Source organism: Maylandia zebra, linkage group LG12 (genome assembly GCF_041146795.1).
Source record: "Maylandia zebra isolate NMK-2024a linkage group LG12, Mzebra_GT3a, whole genome shotgun sequence".
Classification (NCBI taxonomy): domain Eukaryota; kingdom Metazoa; phylum Chordata; class Actinopteri; order Cichliformes; family Cichlidae; genus Maylandia; species Maylandia zebra.
The window spans coordinates 14,761,185-14,783,497 of NC_135178.1; the positions used below are offsets into that span (position 1 = coordinate 14,761,185).

The 22,313-nt window shown below is 39.0% G+C and overlaps 1 protein-coding gene and 2 long non-coding RNA genes across 4 annotated transcripts in view; 1 reads left to right on the forward strand and 2 right to left on the reverse strand.

The window, feature by feature from the left end:
- Window positions 1-22,313, forward strand: part of LOC143421465 (uncharacterized) — a 75,188-nt gene that overhangs the window by 13,997 nt on the left and 38,878 nt on the right. For both annotated transcript variants that reach the window (XR_013101123.1, XR_013101122.1), the window contains exon 2: window positions 2,657-2,851. This is a non-coding gene — a long non-coding RNA (uncharacterized LOC143421465). The remainder of the gene's footprint in view (window positions 1-2,656; window positions 2,852-22,313) is intronic.
- On the reverse strand, window positions 5,457-7,971 carry LOC143421464 (uncharacterized). The gene is made up of 2 exons (XR_013101121.1): window positions 7,371-7,971; window positions 5,457-6,705 (listed from the first exon to the last, which is right to left on the reverse strand). It is a non-coding gene; the product is annotated as an uncharacterized LOC143421464 (long non-coding RNA).
- Window positions 8,093-15,757, reverse strand: vps33a (VPS33A core subunit of CORVET and HOPS complexes). The gene is made up of 13 exons (XM_004544242.6): window positions 15,475-15,757; window positions 15,113-15,178; window positions 13,811-13,938; window positions 13,507-13,693; window positions 13,295-13,411; window positions 13,011-13,185; window positions 12,428-12,621; window positions 12,008-12,134; window positions 11,789-11,856; window positions 10,372-10,509; window positions 10,120-10,257; window positions 9,860-10,028; window positions 8,093-9,168 (listed from the first exon to the last, which is right to left on the reverse strand). Exons 1-13 carry the CDS (start codon window positions 15,628-15,630, stop codon window positions 8,975-8,977), a joined length of 1,857 nt encoding a protein of 618 aa, XP_004544299.1. The 5' UTR covers window positions 15,631-15,757; the 3' UTR covers window positions 8,093-8,974.

Sequence of the window (22,313 nt, forward strand, 5' to 3'; positions counted from 1 at the left end):
AGCAGTCACCAGAGAGCGGCGAGAGGGTGCGCCGCGAAATTTTAAACCTACCCCTCAGCGACGTTGGTCATCTTCCTATCTGCGGAGACCGCGAGGTCACTTGATTTACTGCGCTTTAAATTCATAAAAAGGGTAATAACCAGGTTTTTAAAATATAAAACCAAGTATAACTATTAGACCCCGCCCATGTGCATTGTTTCAGTGAGAAAAATCGAACTAACCTCGTTCGCATGCTGAATTTAGAAAGTGGAGTCCGAAAGCTCCAAGTTTCAAACAGAAATTCAGATTTCTTAATAAATTTTAGAGGGTTTTTTTTAATTTGTTTTAACGTCTACAAAAGTTATTCCACATTGGGTGCATTTTATGAGTTACTATCTTGTTTACTGCCTATTAAATGTAGTCATTGCATGATGACCCACTGATTCCACTGAGTTAAACTACAACTGAATGGGAAATAAACTGAGTAATAATTGCAATAGATGCATCTGACAGACATTTGTTCAGCAGGATGTCTCTGACAGTTCAGAACCTTATTCGTCAATGTAAGCGTAACTGGAAAAAACGTTTCTTCCAAGTAAAATTAATCACATCTACTAGGGCCCTGTGAGAAAGTTAGTTTTACAATTATTGTCAAAGGAAAAGCTCAGGTGTATGATGTTATCAATGCCTCCCTTCGTTTCCTGGTACTTTAAGGCACATGAACAGTTGAGAGTGTTTATACCAGAAAAAAAGTGATTTGTCATATCCAGAAAAACAAAGTTAAAAAGCGGTCAGATGAATGTCCAACCAAACCAACTGTCAATCAACCACCCGGACAAACAGAGAAGAATCTCCACTCAACAGTCAGTGAGCCAAAGCAAACTTTTTAAATATATAACCATCTCTATCCAAAATGCATCAAATGTACAAAACAAGCATAGAAGAATTCAGATCATTTTCTTGGATTTCAACATTTGCGCTGAGCTGTTCAGTTTCAATTTGCAGTTTAGGAAGTGTGCAGATTAAAGAGACTCTTCTCTTTATAAGTATTTTTCTATTATATTATCAAATAAATATATCTGTTAGACGCTGACTTCCTATTCAGTGTTATTGTCATTCTCACACTCACACAAACCACTTGCTTCCTCTCTACTAATAAGATGATGTAAGTATGATAAAGAAAATAACCTTAAAGAAATGGGGAGGGGGAATTTGTGGTCAGAAAGGCGGGGAAAGTACATTTTTAGTAACATAAGATGGGATGGAAAAAAAATCAAGAATCACCAGAGCCCCACAGATAGGCAAGACAGGCTAACAAAAGCAAACTAACTGCAGGTTAATAATTTAGACTTAAAGATCTTAAAGAAGCGACTAAAACCAACATGATGACATCACTGCTACTACTCATCTTCTCAATGATGACAGGTAATAAGACTATGACCAACTCCTAATTGATATTATTCACTAATCATTATACTGTAATTAATGTTGAATATGATTAAAATAGGTATTGCACTATGTATTTTGCTTCTTTCTTCTTAAAATTGTACCTCTGCCACATCTTTGCTGTTACTGAATTCTCCCAGATTTTAAAAGCCAAGAGCCATTTTCACTCTTCTAATGTTGAATGTTACTACAATGTTACCCATGACTTTTCTTTCTTTTTTAAGAACATTACATTATGACAGATGATCATGATTATTCACATTACTTTAAAGTTTCACTAATGTGTTTATGGTAGAATTAAATCAAATGCCATGTCATATTTTCCACCATGACATCAGTGACCATGAAACGGGTCTAAAAAGTGACACAGGGATTAATAATGTCATTTAGAAGAGATAAGGACTGACAGCGTATAAGACCTAAGCTATATGGATTAAAAAAAAAAGCCACCCTCACATTATACCCACAGGAGCTGCTCGGCTATGGAAACCCATGCCACGAAGCTCCCAGTGCACAGTTTTTGTGCAGATGTTAATGCCAGAAGATGTCTGGAAGTCCTCACTTATTGAGTTAGTACAGTGTTGGAAACTTTCATTGACGTAGCGACGTAGTGACTCTGCTTCAAAACTTATGAGCAATCATACCATTTACAGTTGTTGTGAATATCTAAGAAGGAAAAAGTTTCATTAACTATGAAATTTCATAAACTTACAGTAGCATCCTATTACAGTGCCTCGTTTGAATTCAGTGACACATTCTTTTACAAACCTTTGTAGTCTGCATGCCTACATGCTTGATTTTGCGCAACTACAACAGTGGGACTTCCTTCTGACCGTATGCACGTATAACATGACTAAACCAATCCATGCAAAAACAAACAAAACAAAAACCTTAGAAATCTGGAAACATGCAAATGCTTTTTCACATGTACTGCATATTTTGTTAGCAACTGTGAAAAACAACTATAATAATGATAATAATTAATTGTAACATTATGTATTGAAGCAGAAGTTCGCTTTTGCAGTAGTGACACTTTGAATCATAACAAAAATACTAACTGGTCACAGCATCAAACCTATATAGTAAAAATAAAAACAGCAATGTTTTACAGCATGCTCTGCTAATAAAGTATCTGAAGGCTGTTGGATGAAGAACTGTGCTCCCAATTGATCGATTAATTTGCTTATTTGTTTTGTTAAATGACCTACATAATTTGAATTTTTGTCTTCAGGTTGTGAGATGATGTCAGATGGAAAGAACTGCACAGGAGGTTGGGTTGACATCCCCTTCAACAATACTGAAACAAAGGGAAACTGTCAAATGACTTATGGAAATCATACAAACTACATTCTCACAGTGATCACCAGGAAACCTATGAAGGAGAACAAAAACATAACGGAAAACCATTGTGATGAACTGAAACTTGGTAAGACATGTTTTTTGTTTGTTTTTTAATTTCTGAATTCATTTTGGTTTCATTTTGTTAGTTTTTGTTCTGACTTTTTGTGGCTTCAATCACGGTAAAAAAAAGAAAAGAAAAGAAGTTATATTCAGTATTTTCTATGCAGCATGGTGGTGCTGTGGTTAGCACTGTTACCCTAACGCAAAGGGGTCTTGGGTTTAAATCAGCAGCTGGGGGCTTGGATTCTCACCAAATAATCCAGCTTCCTCCCACTTGTCCCAAAGACATGCGTGTTAGGTTAACTGCCAATTTGTGAATGGTTGTCTGCCTCTCTGTGTTATCAGTGTGACGGCCTGACAGCTTGTCCACGGTGTACCACACCTCTGACAGCTGGGATGGGCTCCAGCCCGCCCATGACCTTGAATTAGCTAAGCTGTCCAGAAAATGGATAGATGACTTGGTAGATATTGTTTATGATCAGTCAGTAGAGTCATAAAGTTTGGTTCCAATTTTGCACGTTATTTACTCTTATAGGCAGTTTTCCCTTTTAAGACTTTTAATAATCACAAAATGTTACTAATTTTACTAATTACAAATGTATTTTTTATTTAAGATGCAATTTTAAAAGAAAATTTTTATGCAGTAATGATACACATACACACTCTACTGTAAAAAATTACAGTTTGATTTTGTTTCATCTGTATATTTATTCGCAGTGAAATCAGACTGCATAAAACCATTTAATCGAACATTCACATTATGTGAATGTGAATATAAACAATAGATTACAATCTAATTTCAATGTTGGCATCAACAATGAAATTAATTTCATTGTTGATGCCAACATTGATGCCAACATGCGTTTGCAAATAACAAAAAAGAAGTTGCAAGTTGCACTTAGTCAAAATTAGTGCTATCCATCAGTTATCAGACAAACTATTTGTTTCCAGAATGAAAAACAGACCGAGACCTGAAAGGATCAGAACTGGTTAATACGGAGGAGTTGAAGTCCATTTAGAGGATCAAATAGCTGGTCATTGAGATCGCTCTTGAAATTGGTTTGAAATTCATCTGAAACTTCATTGTTTTGTTGTGTTGTTATTTTTGTATGATTTGAACCTGTTAACTCATAATTGCACTGCAACTGTTTGAGATTTGTGTTTGTGCGCTGGCTTATTTTTAAATTTTTACAATCTCTGCTACCATTTTGGCCTCATAACTCTTGAAAGCGATTTTCAATCTCCCTGAGCTTTTAGCTTGATGAATAAAAAAATAAACATACTGCATGACATAAACCATACAGAGGGGTTGTGATTGTGAGGCCTTCTACAGACACACTGCTGCTGGTTTGATATGAGAAAGAAAGTCACTTCTGGCATGAGAATTCCAGAATAATCCTATTCTTACACCAACACAAGATTTTGCATATTCTAAATTATTAAAACTCAGCTAAACAGGTAAAACAATATAAGGTCATAATATTCTTGGGGTTATTTTTTAGCTTCTTTATAGCTTTGCAAAATCTTATAAGCAGTTTATATGCGTGTAAAAATAGCTAAAAGCACACATTAGCTAACATAAATCAAGTAGGATGTCTAACAGCGTCTAAGAAAAGAAACATTAAAAACACTTCTTGATGTTGAGGCCCAACAGAGGGTCATCTTAGGCCCAATGGGCTATCAGAGTTGCAATACACTGGTGGAAACCATGCTCTGTTCAAATATGAATGCTAAGCAGCATTTTTTTTTAAGAAAATAAAATGTTTAATAGAATTACCAATTTCTATTGTAAATGGACAAGCATTTAGCTCTGTGATTACAGTCAACTGAAGCCGTTAACTTCAAACATCAATTCCCAGTCAGCAAAGCCTTTTGCAATGTGCACATAGAGAGGAGATAGAAATTACTGTCAAACATAAAGGTTTGCACCATGATAAATAATGTTTGGTGTTCTTCTGCACATTCTCAGGTCAGATGTTACACACAGATTTCAGGTTCATATGGTGGAATAGTTTGTAAAAATGTGGCTCTCCTCTGGATCAAACCTTCACACCACCTGTCTCAGTCCTCAGGACCTTCAAGCAGACGAGTTCACCTTTATAGAAAACCATACTGATTCTTCTTTAACCCCGTCTTACTTATTTTGAATGCCACACTGTTTTCAAAGGGAAACACCTGTGAAAACTGCATTCACACTGTTTTACTTTTGTTAATGTTGCCTTGCAACTTTCAGTCACAAAACTCATAATGCGCCTCTTGGCTAAAACGTGACAGCAGCTTTTTGTTGCTAACAGTTTTACGTCACTGCAGACTATTACTAAATAGCTGACTTCACCTCTGTTGGCACCACTGTCACACTTCCATGTCTTTCTGGGACATTTAAAACGACTCTCACGGTTATTTGTAAAATTGATGAAAATGTGAGATTATAGTTTTAAATAACTATAAAACGATCGCTCTGCTGTGGCTCTGCTTCCGACGTTGTGCCAAATAGTTATTTTTCTATGTGTGTTTTTATATGTACCCTAATATTTTTGGTTATAATATAAATGGGCTGTAGTCAACAGAATTTATGAAGGGGAAATGATGTGTTTTGCAAGTTTATCACTCTGGCTTATTGTTTCTGCTCTGTGTTCTACATTATAACTAATCCAGTCCGTTCTGGCTTCAAGTATCTTTATGGAACTGTGATGTTATATTTACGGTATTACAAATTTTACTCCCCTATTAGCCAGATCTTTCTTTAAAAAGATTTTTTTAATATCAGTGAGACTTCTCACCTGCTGTAAATAAATAATATGTAAAAGTCCCTTTCGCCAAAAACTGACCACAGCTTCTATATTGTGACAGGAATATCCTTTCTGCTTCAGAATGACTCTGTATCACTCATGAGAGATATATTTGAGATACTTTTTGACAGATTATTGGCCAACAAATCATCTACAACAGCTTTAATACTGGAAAACCACCAGCAGGGCTACTGCTCTGTCCTTACCTGTCTATCTCTGAGACTTAAACCATTTCTGATTATATTGTGTTTTGGTGGTGAATACAGTCTTGCCAACCAAATTTGGTCTTCATCAAATTACCACAAATTTATTGTCATATAAACCTTGAGGCTTTAATCCCTTTCGGAGCAGTTACTTGCTGTGTCTGCCTACTGGTTCAGCTTTCTTAGACATATGAAAACCCATCAGAGGGGAAAGCTTTGCTTCCCTTCACTCAGTAGATATTAGCACTGGAACACAAAAATCAATACACATGAACATTATCAATACCGATGATAAGTAGTATTTACATAAACATTTTTACAATACATAAAATAGTTCAGTGTATACTACACCACCATACAAACATGTTTTATAGCTTCTCTGTGCTCATTTGTAACACGTACATTATTAATATACATTTAAAAACAAACACACTGGATTCCAACAGCGTTAAAATAAGTTTCACCGACGGGTTTCTCTAAACACTTTGTTTTGTTCACTGAGAAATGTCGTGTCAAGAAGCCACAAGCTCCACTATGTGAATCACATAAGAAAACATGATAAATCCAGCTCTTATTATCGTTTTATGGAAACTTCATAGGCCGCAAATCCCAAGGTCTGCCTGATAAACACCACTAATAAGTCCAAGATCTGGCTTATTCTCCAACGGGTGTTTTCACTTTATTTTCCTATCATAAAATAAGTGGTCCACCTGGCAAGGAGCAAAGCGCCAAACAGCACAGTGTAACTGAAGAGAACAAATTTGAGGATTTCCTTGAATGTCCGGAGGAAGCGGATAAACAAGGGGTCCACATCCTGGGGCTCCTGCTGTGTCATTTGCCTCCGACCAAGCTGGGTTAGGTGTCCCATGTTTTGGCCTCGCCCCATTCTTCAAACAAACACATTTGTTAGATTTCAGTACAAAAGAAAAGAATTAGAATCAAGACAGGTGGCTGAAAGTTCATTAAACATATATGTACTGCAAGCAACACCGGCAGTATGAATGATTTAAATTTAACGTATGGAAATTTAGACAAAAACACCAGGATGCATCTTCATATTAACTTGTATTATAAGCACAAAGTTATTTATTCCTGGCAATGTAAAAGCCGAGGAAAGACTGGCGTTAATAATTTATCCCCCAAGTTGCACAAATGGGTTCAGTATCGATCTGCTTTGTTTGCGTACAGTTGCAAATAATATACTGAACATCATTCGCCTTTACTGCTTTTGGATAAGAAAAAAAGAACAATTCCTGCATGGTGAATCTGTTTTTTAAGGTCATTTTTTTCCACACTATTAAACAACAGCCACACCCATACAAGAACCGCGTTAGTCACAATAAATTTTGCTTATAAAAATGTATACTTTTATTATGTCTCCTCGTTAAAATAAAGAAAGTTGAGTGTCTGTTATCTTCTTAAAATTTTTATCTTGCTATCAAAAACAGACAAACTGTGCATAAAGTGACAAATGTAAACATGCATGAATGCCAGATAAGTCCACATGAGGTAAAGGCATAATTTCTTTTTTTATAAAAAAGGAAACACTTACACCTTTGTGTTGATGGAGCAGGACAGGAGCTGATCAGAAGGGCTCCTGTGCTTCTAGCCCTGAAGTCCAAGTTGATGTGTGCCGTCTTGAGCGTTTCAAGCCCTTGTGGGAGAGGAGGAGCCAAAAGGAAAAACTGATCACAAGGATCTGAATCCCCTGGGATTTATTTAATGGCAATAAAAGTGTTGTTGCACCTGCTCCTCAAGGAAACAGCAGGCCAAAATTTACAGATTTAAGTATTCTCTGAATAATTTACCAAAGTAGTTTCCAAGACTTTTACACAAGCAGCATGAAGGAAAAACTACAAAGATTAGCCAAACAGAGGTCACCAAAATATCTGAGTGCTGTCAGCAGGTCTCCCTATATATATAGCGTCAGGCACGGAGAAGGTATTGACTGATACAGAGATCAAACACCCTCCTGCAGCAGAGTTATCCTCTACCGGAACATGGAGCAAATGGCCTCCTAATTCAATCAGTGTCCTGTGCTGTCAAATCATGGGCTGCCGTGGGCTGAGCTCTCCAGACAGCACAGGGCCATTATCGGATGATCAGGAGGCCTGTTACTGCGCTAATTGCTCCTTCAGAGAACTGGAGCACTGCTGAGGAATACACTCTCATCCCTGCTTTTCATCCGCTTGCAATCAGCTTTCCTTACCAAAAAATTGCCCAATTTACAATAATCAAAATGGCGTATCACATGACCAAGTAATGTGACACTAATTATAGTTTAAGACTTTATTTAGTCATTTTTAATCCAAGCAAAGGAAAACAAACAAAAGACAACTACAAAAGCTTTCAAAAATGCAAATCAAATGCATCATTACTCTTCTATGGCATCACAAATATGTTTTAATTCTATATACAGTATATATACAGTAGCAGAAAAGCAATAGCTGCAATGACAGAAACACAACCAAAGGACAAAGTTCATTAGACATCAATAAACCTTTAAATTGCAAGATACGGGTGCAACTCAAAGGGAGGACAGTAAAGATTATGGAATGTATATAAAAGACAGATGTAGCCTCCGGCTGCCCTAAACCTGCTTTTTCTCTAATGTCCAGCAGGGGGAAGAGTCCTCTGCAAAAAAAATAAATAAAATAAAAATCACCAGATTGTCTCCATTGCTTGTTCAGCCTTTTTTTTTTCTTTTAGAAAAGAAAAAATGTGTAATTTTGTAAATTCTAATTAAACTCTTGATTAGGGCAAAACAGATGATAAAGCAAGCTATGCTTCAGAGCTACGTTTTGCTGTACTATGAGCATTTCTCAGTCAGACCAACCCACGGTAAACACATCAAGAAAAGAAAACGGCCGACACAAACATCCGACTTTGCAAACAGGACTTTGCAAAACAAAGGGTGGCATCACTCAGGCGATTAGAAAGTGGAAATGCCTAAGGCTGCAGTGCCATAGTAGGTAACAGTTACTTTGACATAAAGATATTTTCACAGGGCAACTTTGAAAGAGCCGGTCTCTCTTTAAACCGGAAGAGACATCAATGAAACACCTGCAGGACAGTGATGTGGACATAAAAAAAACAGTAGCTGAGCTTTTCTGGTAGATGGGCTTTTTGATGTGGCCAGGTGTACGTGCAGGTGACTCATTGTGTTGGGGATTCAGGGCGGTCCATGAGGGATTTGATCCAAGTTGTGCCATTTATGAGTTTTGTGGTGGCTATAACATACTCCATCCCGCTGTCTTCCACTTGAGAGAGGAAACGGAGAGCAGCTATTTCTGCATACGTCACACCACCGAGGAAGAACACCAGCGTTGTCCGATTCTCTCCCTGCTGGCCTGTTGGACATTGAGAGGAGATGCAAGTCACTAAAATGCAACATAAAAACTAAATATATTAACAATAGCAAAGGATATTTTTATTGTTTTTCCTTAATTCCACTCTGACCTGGTAAATCCTTTAAATACTACCAAATATAAATGTTAATAAAACACAGCTCAATGTAAAGCAAATAGCAATCCACCCTCTGTTAAAGCACAATTTTTAAAAAAAATGTGAAAACCCTTATTTAGCCATACACTCCCCCCAGATTAGAGTCCTCTATTATCACCTTTAAAAACTAATGCAAGGCAGGCATGTAGCAACAAGTCAACTGTCTAATGCCCAAACACAGTTCTAATTAGCACATTTCAAACAGAGTGTATAATTAAATTCATTATTCACATCAGTGCAACACCTACTACTGCCAAAATGAAAAGATGGAGGAAAACAAAAGGAAAACACTGGCTGTCACTCACAAATCAAGCACAGAGTGGTTTTTCAGCCTTTCTATCAAGAAAGGCACACAAAAAAACGACAAGCTAACAGTGGCTATGTGGCACCATTGGCTACATGCCATAAATCTGCCGCTATTCAGCATCTGACATAAACAAATCCTGTGTCTTATCTACACAGAGCAGGAGGGCGGCTGTTTTTGTTCTGTTGTGAGCAGCAGGGCAAAGAGCAGTCCTAGCTTCTCTTAGTCCTTACGTTTCTTATGGAGCCCAGAGGGAAGCTGTTGTCTCTCCTCAAAGTGTGGGCCGGGAAGCATTTTCAGCACCTCTTCGATGCTGCGCCACCCAGGCCGTGCCAAGATCTGAGTCAGTCGGATGCTAAGAGGAGAATAGCCACTGTACACATATGAGATGTCGTTGGGATTCTGAAAGAACAGAAAAACTCACAAACGTCAGCCCTTGCTTTTTCATGAGTTTAATCCATTAACTGCTTTCTTTTTTTTGTATATTGAGTACCTGCTCATTGGCGTCCTCCATCCACAGTTTAAGAGTTTTTCTAATAGTGGGGTAGTTATTCCGTGAGCCTGTCTGTGGCTTTAAAAGACCAGCCTTCTCTAGGTTGTTCAGCGTGAGTATGTGTTCATAACCATAGGTCTTCACACAGGGGGAGGAAAAAAGTTCAAAACCATCCAGTTTTAATTATGACACAGCAAATAATCATTTTTTGATTCAGCCAAGGGTGCAGAGAAAGCTTCTTTATGTCTTTACCTGGAGAATCTCCCTCTTGTAGTAGTCCATCACCTTGTGTTTGAGGCCATTGTTGCAGACTGACTGCATACACACCAGACGCAGGATCTTGATCAGGGGATCCTTCTGGGCAATGCAGTCTTCTATATACGTGTTCACCTGCATAGTCACATAATTTTAGGGTGTTTAGTGAACTTTTACTAAAAATCCTGTGAAACAGCACCTATAAAAACACACCTTGCAACTACTGGATTGGACTCCCTTTTGCCTACAGAACTGCCTTAATTCTTCATGGTATAGATTCAACAAGGTGCTGGAAACCCTGTTGGATCTATACCATGAAGAAACATTCCTCAAAGATTTTAGTTTGTATTTAAATGAAAGCATCACAAACTTGCTGCAGATTTGCTGGGTGTACATCAAGGATGCAAATAGGGTTGTGTAGGGAAACTCCCAGGAGATCAGCAGTTGTGAAATTCTCATACCAGCTCATCTGGCATCAACAACCATGTCATGTTCAAAGCCACTTACATCACCTTTCCTCCCATTCAGATGCTCAGTTTGTTTAGTATCTAAGGCTACGTTCACACTGCAGGTCTTAATGCTCAATTCCAATTTTTTGATCAAATCCAATTTTTTTTGTCTGCTTGTTCACACTACAAATAAAATGTGACAGCAAACGCTCTCTAGTGTGAACCCTCAAAGCGGCCCGCATCTGCAAAAGAAGACGTCACACACAACGCGCTCTGTTTAGACCCAGAGCAAACAGTATTGTTTGACTGATGGCTCTTAATATAAAGACTTGTTTTGGACTTTACCTCTCCCGATTTTTGCTTTAAGTTATTTTGTTATTTACATAATAATGTAAATAACCTAATAATTATCCTTATTGCTGTTTTAGAGAGAAGCGGTGCTTTAAAGGATAGTTGCAGATTTCTGTCAGAATCTGCAGATTATACAGTACAAATAACATGTTCACATTTCTCCAACGTTGTCTTCCCAGCAGTTTCACTAACATCTACATGTGATGGCCAGGAGGCGTTCGCGATGTCTTCTCCGGAGCTGATAATTGGCATCTGTCTTGTGTCAGTGACGTAAAAGACGGATTAAATGCGACCTGACCGTTCAAACAGCAGTCACTTTCTAAAACATCAGATATCTATCGGATTCAGTACCACATACGAAAGTGACCCAGATCAGATTTGAAAATATCGGATTTGTGCTGTTCACACTGTCATGCCATGATCAGATATGGGTCGCATAGGGTCAAAAAAATCGGATTTGATGCGCTTTCGCCTGCAGTGTGAACGTAGCCTAAATACATGGAGCTGCAGGCCGTGTGAGAATGGTTGAACAGGTTTATCTAATATATACGTGTTTTTGATAACGTGTAACAACTTATCTTAGGGAGGAAAATAGGTAACTAGATGAAAAATACCTTGTCTGTGTCAACACCAGTCATAAATTCCTGCTCCACTGTTAGATTATCAAAGAAGGCCTCGGATGCTGAAACATGAGATGATAGATGATTTACTACATAGTAATGGATATTGATGGAAATAGTTGTCTTTAAAGACTTTAAAGCCAAAAACTGAGCGAGATGTATGCTAAAAAACATAATGTGATTTGATGGGAAAGCATTGGATTATATACGCACTTGTGATGTCTTTGATCAGCTCGGCAATAGAAGTGTGGTTAGCCAGTGAGCTTCGGGCTGCCTGCATGTGAGGCAGCTGGGAGACAAACTGCTTAATTTCTCCCACCGTTTTGGCATTATGGCGCTCCTGAGAGACAAGAAGAGATGAAACAAGCATGATGCAGCATCCAAATAATCTTTAACCACTATCACACAAAACACCTCAGTAATAAAATTCAAGGCTTTGACATGCTACAGTTATAATGCACTGGACCATAGCACTCCTTTACTTGTTGTTTGGCCTAGCAAGAATATCTGAAACTGATCTCATGTTGCTCCCCGAAAGTACCCGGATTGGAATGAAGGAAATTTCACACTATGATCACCACATGTAAGCAAAGAAGGAAAAAAAAGCAAAAATGTATCCAAAACAAGGCTAACCTCAAAGGCGGCAGATATTATTTTAGCTTTTTTGCTTAGTGCTGCTCCAACAGCATTGAAATTTTTGTCCCGGATTTCCGCATACAGCTCCTCTGCTGAGTTGAGCTGTAACTTCTTGGGCTCGGTCGGCAAATCTTTACTCCCTTCACCTTGCTTCTTCTGTGCAAACTTCTCAGGAGGCAGCTTGACATAACCTGGAGTGAAAGCATAGAATTTAAAAAAAAAAAAATACTAAAAATAAAATAATCCCTGAAAAACTTATGGCTCAGGATAGTAACACTACTTGCATGAAAAGCTACCACACAGAAATGTCTGCAGGCAAGCATCCAAACAAGGATCACTAGACTGCAGACATCATCAAACTGCTGGAGAAACTAACCTCCACCTCAACACTACAATATGTCAAATATTGGAGAAAAAAAGAAGATTAATTTTAATGTTCAAGCGTAATCCTGCTTTGCTTTTTGATTAAAAATAAAGTTGCAAAAGAAACAGCGGGATATGCAGATGTCAGATACAATAAATATTACTGAGGCTCAACATGCAAACATAAGAATAAGAACTCTAATTGATTTATTCATACCATTACTGATTCCGTAAATCTCGTCAATGAGACCCTCATAGGTGAGCTGTGTGGCCAGAGGGGTGAGCAGGTCAACGTTACGATCAAGGAGAAGAAGGGTATCGAACACGGGCAGAATCTGATTCTGACTGCCAGCAAACTCCCTCTTCATCCTCAACATCATGTTGGCAACGAGCTGATAACAAGCAGAGCATTTGTTTATCAGAAAACTGTATTCACCTCGCTGCTGCAGAGCCTCTGCTTTCATATAAAACAGAAATTATTGCAGGTTACACCATGCTCACCCGTGCACATTCTCCTTTCCCATATATCTGTGGAATGGTGCCATACAGAGCCTGCAAGGTCATGAGGCCTTTGGCTGTGTGGTACAGACTTGTTTGGTCATTTTCCAGGTAGCACTCCTGAGTGAGACAAAGGGGAGTAATTTATGTGTATATGAGAGATTCCACCAAAGCAAGTATATGATATATATTTGTACTCTGCAACCTGAACACACCCTGAAAGCACTTTCATACTCCATGGACAGCAGGTCCCCATCGTAGGGAATCAGGTCCAGGATATACTCATCGATGTTGATGAAAGAGGCCAGCACGCCCTGCTCCTTCAGCCGCTGTTCGCACAGCATGCTCCGCCGAGGCACGAACAAAATATGAAAGTCTCGGGATGAATGGTGTCTATCCTCACTAAAGAGTAGCACAATTCATGTTGCAAAGTGTGGATAGCTATGCAAAGTGAGAGAAAGGACAAGAAAACAAAACCTTGTCTTTATCGCAGATTGAAGTTGAGACACATACACTCACCTAGTTATATTGTCTGCAATGATGTCCATAAGTTCCAGTCTGGGCCGGACAAAAAAGATGATATTTTTGACATCAGCAGGGGGAAGCCTCCCATTCTTGAGGGTGAACATCTTTTCCACTTCATGTTCCTGAACACACCATAATAAACGACAAGTTAAAACAACACCCTCAGCAACATTAGACACATGACATTAGTGTTAAAAGAAACTAGATAATAAGACGTGGGCCTTGTCTGTTGTCTGAGTTAATTTAGACATAAATTGTGCAAACACTTCCAAAAAATAATGTGCAAATAAATACAGAATTCCAAGATTTGAAAATCCCATGAACACATATTTCTTTTACACTAAAAAAATAACAGAAAACATAAAAGATTTAAAATAAGAAAATGGACCAAGAAAAATATTTGATTATTTTTAATTTGGCGACACCAGTACATCTCAAAAAAGGGCATGGGTATCTTTACCACAAACTGAGGAGACTAGCGGCTGGACTTTTAGGAGAGGAACACTGTACCTTTCTTGTCTGATATACAATTCTAGCTGCTCTACAGTTTCGAGTCTAATTTGTTGTATTTTTGATTTCACGATGTGCCAAATGCTTTCAGCTGGTGAAAAGTCTAGAATGTAGGCAGGATAGTTCAGTAGACTCTTCAACTATGAATGCATGCTGTTGTAATAGATGCTTAATGCGGTTTAGCAGTCTTTTGCTGAAATGTGCAAAAAGACTGCTGTCCTATCCAGTCTGGATAGGAGCATATGTCAAACCTGTTTTCAGCATTGCTAGATATGTAGACTACCAATTCCACAGGCATGAATGCAGCTCCATCAAAGGTGCAGGTTTTTGAACTCAGTGCTGATAATAAGTCAGATGCTGCCTTTCCTGTTTAGTCCTGAGGACACAACATCCACGTTTTGCAAAAATAATTTAAAGTCTTAATTCATCTGACCACAGAATAGTTTTCCACTTTGCATTTTACATTAGCAGACAGTAGCATTTCTGGATCACGTTCAACTATGGCTGATATGTACAAATCATGTTACTGACCTGTTACCAAATGTTCCTCAAGCTATTTCATTTTAGTACCAATTACTTTTCCAGACTGTTCTTCGTGTACCAACGTTTTCAGTTGTCTTGTTGCCATCACATTCAAAAGGGCCTAATATTTTTTCATTAAACAATATAAAGCTCTGACGTTTTCTATTTATATATTGGTTTAGGAGATTTGCAAATCATTGCATTCCCACAAAGCACAGCTTCTTAACATTTTTAGAAATGGGTTTGTAAACAGAAAGCACTTACCTTCAACAGAGAGTACTGAGCTATTAGTCCAAACGGTCCCGTCAGATATTCGTCCCAAACAATGGCCTAAAGTAAGAGAGTAAGAACAAACAAAGCTTTGAATCGTGAGTAAGCAGAACTGAAGATGTTCTGTCAGGCGATACTTGCTAACTTTTACTTAGCTATTAGCTCGAATATTTTATAATACGACGCACCTATACAGATATATGTCTGCGTTATCTGTACTGTTTTACACATTCAAAATAAAACTATGACTATAATGTTAACTGACAGTCTCATGGTAACGCTGAGGCTCAGAGACCACATTGAGTACCACTACCAGTGTTTGGACCACATTTCACAGGCGTATGCGGGTTTGTCACCTTGCTTCCTGCGCATTTGTCCAAAAACTCTCGAAGCTCTTTTCGTGCTGCTTCTCTCAATATGTTTAAATTCACTCTACCGTACGACAAGTGAGCAGCCATTTTTTCCTTACTAGCGGCACAACAAATCAGGTGACTTCTGCGGAGTCGCATCATGTGACCAAAGAAAGTCAAACTAGTTCATGCCAGTGATTGTAGAAAACACCACAATTGTACCAAACACTTCCACTTCACTAATGCACCGACAAATCCAGGTCGACACTATCTGTTTGCAGTCTACGGTAATAATAAATAAAAGTTAAATGCAAAACCTAAAATAGCATAACGTGCAATACGGGTTTCACGCATGCGTAGATGTTGCTCAGTATGAAAAACAGCTTAAGAGAAATACTCATGTCTCATACCGAGTCTCAGCGTCGTTTAAATTATACTTATTAAGCGCAGACATCCACAGAATAACATCGGAAACGTTTTCTATGGGCTCAAAATGTGGTCATAAATATTTTGTACTTGTAAATCGGTTTTGTACTTGTAAAAAAGATTTGTATGTGTAAAAAAAATTTGTGCATGCGCAAAAAAGATTTGTATGTGTAAAAAAGATTTGTGCGTGCGTAAAAAAGATTTGTATGTGTAAAAAAGATTTGTGCGTGCGTAAAAAAGATTTGTATGTGTAAAAAAGATTTGTGCGTGCGTAAAAAAGATTTGAGTGTGGACTTAGCCCAAAAAACCCCTGCAAGTTACAAATACGAATTTTGACCCTATTTTTCTTCCTTTAAACTGATTGGTCAATGTCATGTCAATCACAAATTAAACAATCCAATCAGAGAACAGATGGGTTTGGCTATCGGAGGGGCACTTTTTTGAACTGCAGGTCCTTGAAGGGTAATCTCTATCCGGTTGTTCAGTGATGACGCGACGAATCCTACTTCCGGGCCTAAAGTAGTCTGCGTTTAATATGGCTTTTGTGTTGTTAACATGTTTAATGTTATGTATTTTCTTCTATTTGATCTCAAAAAGCTCCTAAAACAGTCAGTGATCCAGGTTGACCTCCCTCGGCTTTTATTACCGCTAATCATTTATTTAAGCTCAGTTTTTAAAACCTTAGGATGTAACTACAGCCCAGCCCATGCAGCAGTATATGAATGACTAACCTCGTATTGTGGATGGATTATCTCAGTTGTTCTCCTGGCTGAAGTTTGGTCCTTTTACAGCATCCTGCCATGCGATTACATTTGTTTCTGACCACTGAGAACACTCACGTTAACTTTTATCGAGTGGAAAAAAAGTTAGCTTGTTTATATTATGCTAACATAGCTGTGTCGCTAGCGGTCACGTAGCACATCATTATATACCAGCTAGCCCAACTTCAGTAACCCTACAAACGTCACTGCTGTTTAGTTTTCTGTCTTCATTTATGCTGGAAGTGATAACAGAGCTGTACGTTTGAATTTGTTTCCAAAACCCCGCAGTCAGGATATGCTATATTGTATTTAGATAGAAGCTAGCGAGCTAACTCCCTGCTAACTTCTAACTCCGTTAAATGTCATAAATTCCGTTTTCATGGATGCCTGGATGTTAAACTCAATTGTTACACCTGGTAGAGCAGAACGCTGATCATTTTATTAAAGATGAAAGACTTTAGACAGTTTTTCAACTCTCAGTAATGCCACAGTGATCGTTTGATATATGGAGCTGCAGCGGAGTTTAGACCCAGACGCGGCTAGTGACGTCAGACTGAACAACCGGATAGGGCTTTGGAGTTGACGTCACGCCGCAATGCATTGTGGGAGCGCAGCGCCATTTTCGGGGTCTATGAATCAAAACAAACACACTGTGTTGGAACGACGACTACAAGAAAGATGCTTAAAAGCAGCTCAAAAGAGAATGAACTGTATAGAGACCAATTGCGTAAAGAGGCGAAGCAGCGGTACTTGCAGAAAATAGCGTGCATTGGAAATGTGGACCCGTATGACATATGGCCGTGGAGTAGAAACCCCGAACACCTAGCGCTATTGACGTAGCCTGACATATTTTCGTACCTTGTCTGTGGAGTCAGCGCCGTACAAGTCGTCATTCAAACAAAGGTAAGTCAGCTCGAGTACAGTGAGTGAAATGCGTTTGATTTCCCTCCAAACATTCAGATTAGTGCAGCATAAATTCATTCATGAGGGGAAATTACAGTGAGAACATGTGGAGGCTGTTAGGTGGATAACATAGTGAGTTCAGTGCATTGATGTGACATTGTCCTGAAGGATTTAGTTATTCTTTATGGTTAAAGAAATTGCACTAATTTATTCATATTTATTATAAATAATCCTAATTACACATCTTGCTTCCATGTTTGTATCCTGTGTCACTAAAAATACATTTTATTTTAGTTTTATACATTGATTAATGACCTGCAGAATATCCTTATCATATTAAGTGATTCATAATTGTCACTTTATGCTTTCTCCATCTCTAAAGTGATGACATCCTTGCATTACATACTTTAGGTTCATTTTCTGCAGGCAGGTTTCTGAAAGAGAACAGGCAGATTTACACTATAACATGCAGCGTTCTATAGATGGACACATAAAGAAATGAAAAATGACATGTATGTGCTAACTTTCTAAACACTTTGTTACATTTATGATAAAGTAGATTAAACACATTTACGTCGGCCTTGGCTCATAGTTCTTGTCTTTAAATGAACTTTGTGTGTGTTTCAGGTCCTGCACTCTCAAAGACTGAATGAACCAGCATTGCAGCCATGGGTCACTGTGAGCATCACAGGGAAGGTTGAAGCCGCCCACTGCACCTGTATGGCCGGAGTCGCAGAGACCTGCAGCCATGTCGCTGCTCTTCTGTTTAATGTAGAAGCAGCAGTGTTGATCTGTGGCACAAGGACTGTTACAGATGAACCTGCATACTGGGTTTTGCTGGGTAATGTGACCAAGATACAGCCAGTGGTTGGCCACTTCTCCTCTTCAGCTGCCTAAAAAAAGGCTCTTGATCAAAACATAAACAGACCATCTGTAGTGACAGGTAAAAGGAGCCGTCCTCAAAAAAGAAAACTCCCACCTGCTACTGTGGAGGAGTTGTCACTGCTATAATGCCATAATGTTTTATCTAGGGGTCTAGATTTATGCCTGAAGTGCACTGCCGTGTAAATAATTTGCATTTACTGAATATGTACTGACTGAGTCACACTGTTCAAATGTTGAATAAAGAAACAAACTAATTTTTGCCTCTTTTTTTATTTTATTAAAACCACTTTATAGAACATCACATCAGTAACAGTGTAAAATCCATGTCATTTATAGTTTACAAATGACAAAATGTTTACACAAAACCATGAGTGTTTACATGATATCACCCACTACTAACATTACTTTATTTACTGTATCTTTTGAAAAAATAACAGCACAAGACTTAAGAACATTTATCAGAAGCAGGTTTCATTCTTCCCTGGTTTTATTATCACACTGTTCACCAAACGCAGCAAACCTTCACCATCTTATCCAGGAGGGTCAACTCTTCACCCTCACATGGAAGAAGTAATCTGATTGGCATGGTGATGTTTGAAGCAGGTCCCTTGTGTAGCGCTGGGACCCAGTCATGATATTTCATCCATTTCATCGGCTGGTTTGCTGCAATAATGCCAAATAATTAGCAACTCTATAAATAGAAGGTAGTTCTGCAAAATCACTCAGTAGGATGTTTGTTCTAATTTGCTATGACCTCAGAGTGCATTGAAAATGAAACTAATAGGCTATAAAGAGTGATATGAACATATTTAGAACTTACCGGAATGAAAATGTCTGGAGCACCAACAGATATTTGGAGATGGAAGAGAACTGCACGTCAGCTCGTCTCACAGCTGCTATCCAGGCTAGACGCCTTCGTTTGGTAACATCGATACACGAGCTGCCTCATGTTGCTTCCAGGTTGGGAAAGAATGAAAAGATAAACCCTTTTCAAGCTTATTCTCTTGCCGGTGTTGTGCAATCGAACATTGCAGCCGACCACACAGCAAATACGAACCATGGCTGTTGTGTGTGCCTTCGCTCCCTTTTCACTTGCGCTAGACCCCCAAAATGGCGGATTGGGCCAAAATCCTTTCCACGCCCACCCCCGTGACATCACGCTCCAAAGCCCTATATAAATATCCGATAGCAGTTAGGTCCCCTTACTTTCAGCAGCTGTTGAAAGGATAAAGTTGTGGTATGTCAGTGGTTAGAAATACCATTATTACTTTAGGATTAGTTTAACACAACGTCAGGGCTGACCCGGGACCATTGCTGTGAGTCACAGCGCGCAGCATAAAAGTCCCTTCACATCGGATGCAGGATGTGCTGCTAATGCTAATTGCTAACTAAAAGCAAAGGATCCAGAATTTGTTGCTGGCTGCTGAGCTCTGTGGGTTTTTGCAGCAGCTCTACCTGTACTAGATGCACCTGCTCCTTGTTGTTTTTATCGCTGACTTTATGTGAACTACAAGAGTTTCTGTTTTTTTTGCTAGTTCTTCAAATGTTCAATAAAAACATGTATGCTAATTCATAACGAAGAAAGCTTTGTAATGAAGACTGTCATTTCCAAAACACTGCCCCCCCCCCCCCCCCTGCCTCCGCAGCACTGTTGAAAAGGCTGCGGAAGTCCCTGTATTAAACACGTAGTCCTGTGACACAAAAATCACCAAACTCGGACGACCACAGACTGTTTTCCTTCGTGGTGATGAAGGAAAACGCTGGGTTGGCATGTAAAAGGGCATTTATTCCCTTCAAAGACCTGCAGTTCAAAAAAAGCGCCCCTCCGACAGCCAAACCCATCTGTTCTCTGATTGGATTGTTACATTTGTGATTGACGACATTCACCAATCAGATGAAAGGAAGAAAAATGGGGTCAAAATTCGTAGTTGTAACTTGCAGGGTTTTTTTGGCTAAGTCCACACACAAATCTTTTTTACGCACACACAAATCTTTTTTACACACACAAATCTTTTTTACAAGTACAAAACCGATTTACAAGTACAAAATATTTATGACCGCATTTTGAGCCCATAGTTTTCCGTTCAAGTATGCTTTTTAATACGATGAAGGAAGCGCAGAGAAGGTACTATTTTAGTCCTCCTGTACTCTTTTTGCGAGTAGGTGTGACAACCAATGACAGTTTTCTACTGTCATTGGCAATAACACGTACTTTTATTTTTGGGGGGAGGAGGGGGTGACAGAGATTGAAACTTTACTGATAAATTCTCCAAGTAAAAAAATACCATCCATCCATCCATTCGCTTCCGCTTATCCTTTTCAGAGTCGCGGGGGGCGCTGGAGCCTATCCCAGCTGTCATAGGGCGAGAGGCAGGGTACACCCTGGAAAAAAATACCAGCGTCCACAAATGTCACCTTTTTTTTTTAAATATTAAACTTTATTAAGAAACAGTATACAGAACATGTATACAATTAGTACAAAATTAACATATGCCAGGGGGTGTGATACAAAGAATAACAAACATTCAAATAATTTGTAATTACTACAAATAGTAATAGTTTTCATAGCCTTTTTGTTAATGAATCGATTTTACGTTATCCAAGCCAGAATCGATTTTAATCGATAAATCGATTATAAAAACCCACCCCTAGTGAAGATGTTTTGTGCTGGAAATTCCACAGTCGACTAAATCTCACAAACTCACCGGACGTATACTGTGGTCCATTTTCTGAAACAATAATGTCCGAGATGCCCTGTCTGGCAAGGTGAGCCTTTAACTTTCTAATCACTGTGGTGGACTTAGTGTCCGGGAGATAGTCAATTTCCCCAGAAGTTTGAATAGTAGTCCACTGTGATAAGGTAGTCCTTGTTGTGGAATATAAACAGGTCTGTGCCCACCTTAGCCCATGGTCTAGTTGGGATCTCATGTGGGACCAAAGTCTCTTTCTGCTGTCTGTAGTCAACTGACCTGCAGATGTCACACTTAGTCACATAAGTCTTAATTTGTTCGTTCATGTCTGGCCAATACACACACTCTCTGGCTCTCTTTAGACAACCTTCTACGCCTAGGTGTGTCGAGTGTAGTCTACCTATGATCTCCTATCTCTTGGTATTCAGGACAACAACACGCCTCTAAGCACAAGTCCATCCTGACTACTTAGTTCATCCTGGAATGAGAAGTATGGTTTGATGTCACTGTCAATGTCTCTTTTGTCAGTCGGCCAACCTCTGTGCATTGTATCAATGAGGATCCTTAGTGCTTTGCCCTCTTGTATAGCAGTCCTTATCCTGTTTAGTATGTCAGGTGAGATGGGTGCATGAGTGACCATGTTAATGCTCTCTATTTCCTCCTCTATGGAGCCCTGCGGTGAGCACTCTGGAAGATATACCGTACTCAACGTGTCTGCTAATAACATGTCTTTCCCTGGCACATACACCACATCTAAGTCGTATTTCTGAATGTGCATAAGCATCCTTTGCAACCGTTTGGGTGCACTCAACAACGGTTTTCTTACAATGGTCTCTAAGGGTTTGTGATCACTCTATACTACCACTTTACGACCATATGTGTACTGATGAAACTTCTCCATACTGAAAACTACAGCCAAAAGCTCTTTTTCGATCTGGGCATAACCTTGCTCTGTACGTGTAAGTGCTCTAGTCGCAAAAGCCACAGGCTTATCCTTTTTCATGAGCGCTGCACCTAACCCTTTGTCAGAAGCGTCACATTGTACTGTCAGCTCTTCCTCTGGGCAGTAATACTTCAGGACTGGAGCCTGTGCTATAGTCTGTTTCAGTCTCTGGAATGCGTCCTCATGTCGAGTCGTCCATTTCCACTCACTGTCTTTGTGTGTCAGTTGTCTCAGTAT

Bases quoted from the DNA above. Each gene is read 5' to 3' on its own strand.
- vps33a (XM_004544242.6), bottom strand. From the start codon at position 15,630: ATGATGCGACTCCGCAGAAGTCACCTGATTTGTTGTGCCGCTAGTAAG. The intron at 13,939-15,112 runs GTAAGTGCTTTC...TGGTGTGTTCAG, and splicing joins CTCAGTACTCTCTGTTGAAG to GAACATGAAGTGGAAAAGAT. The intron at 10,510-11,788 runs GTATTTTTCATC...GTGACTATGCAG, and splicing joins CTGGTGTTGACACAGACAAG to GTGAACACGTATATAGAAGA.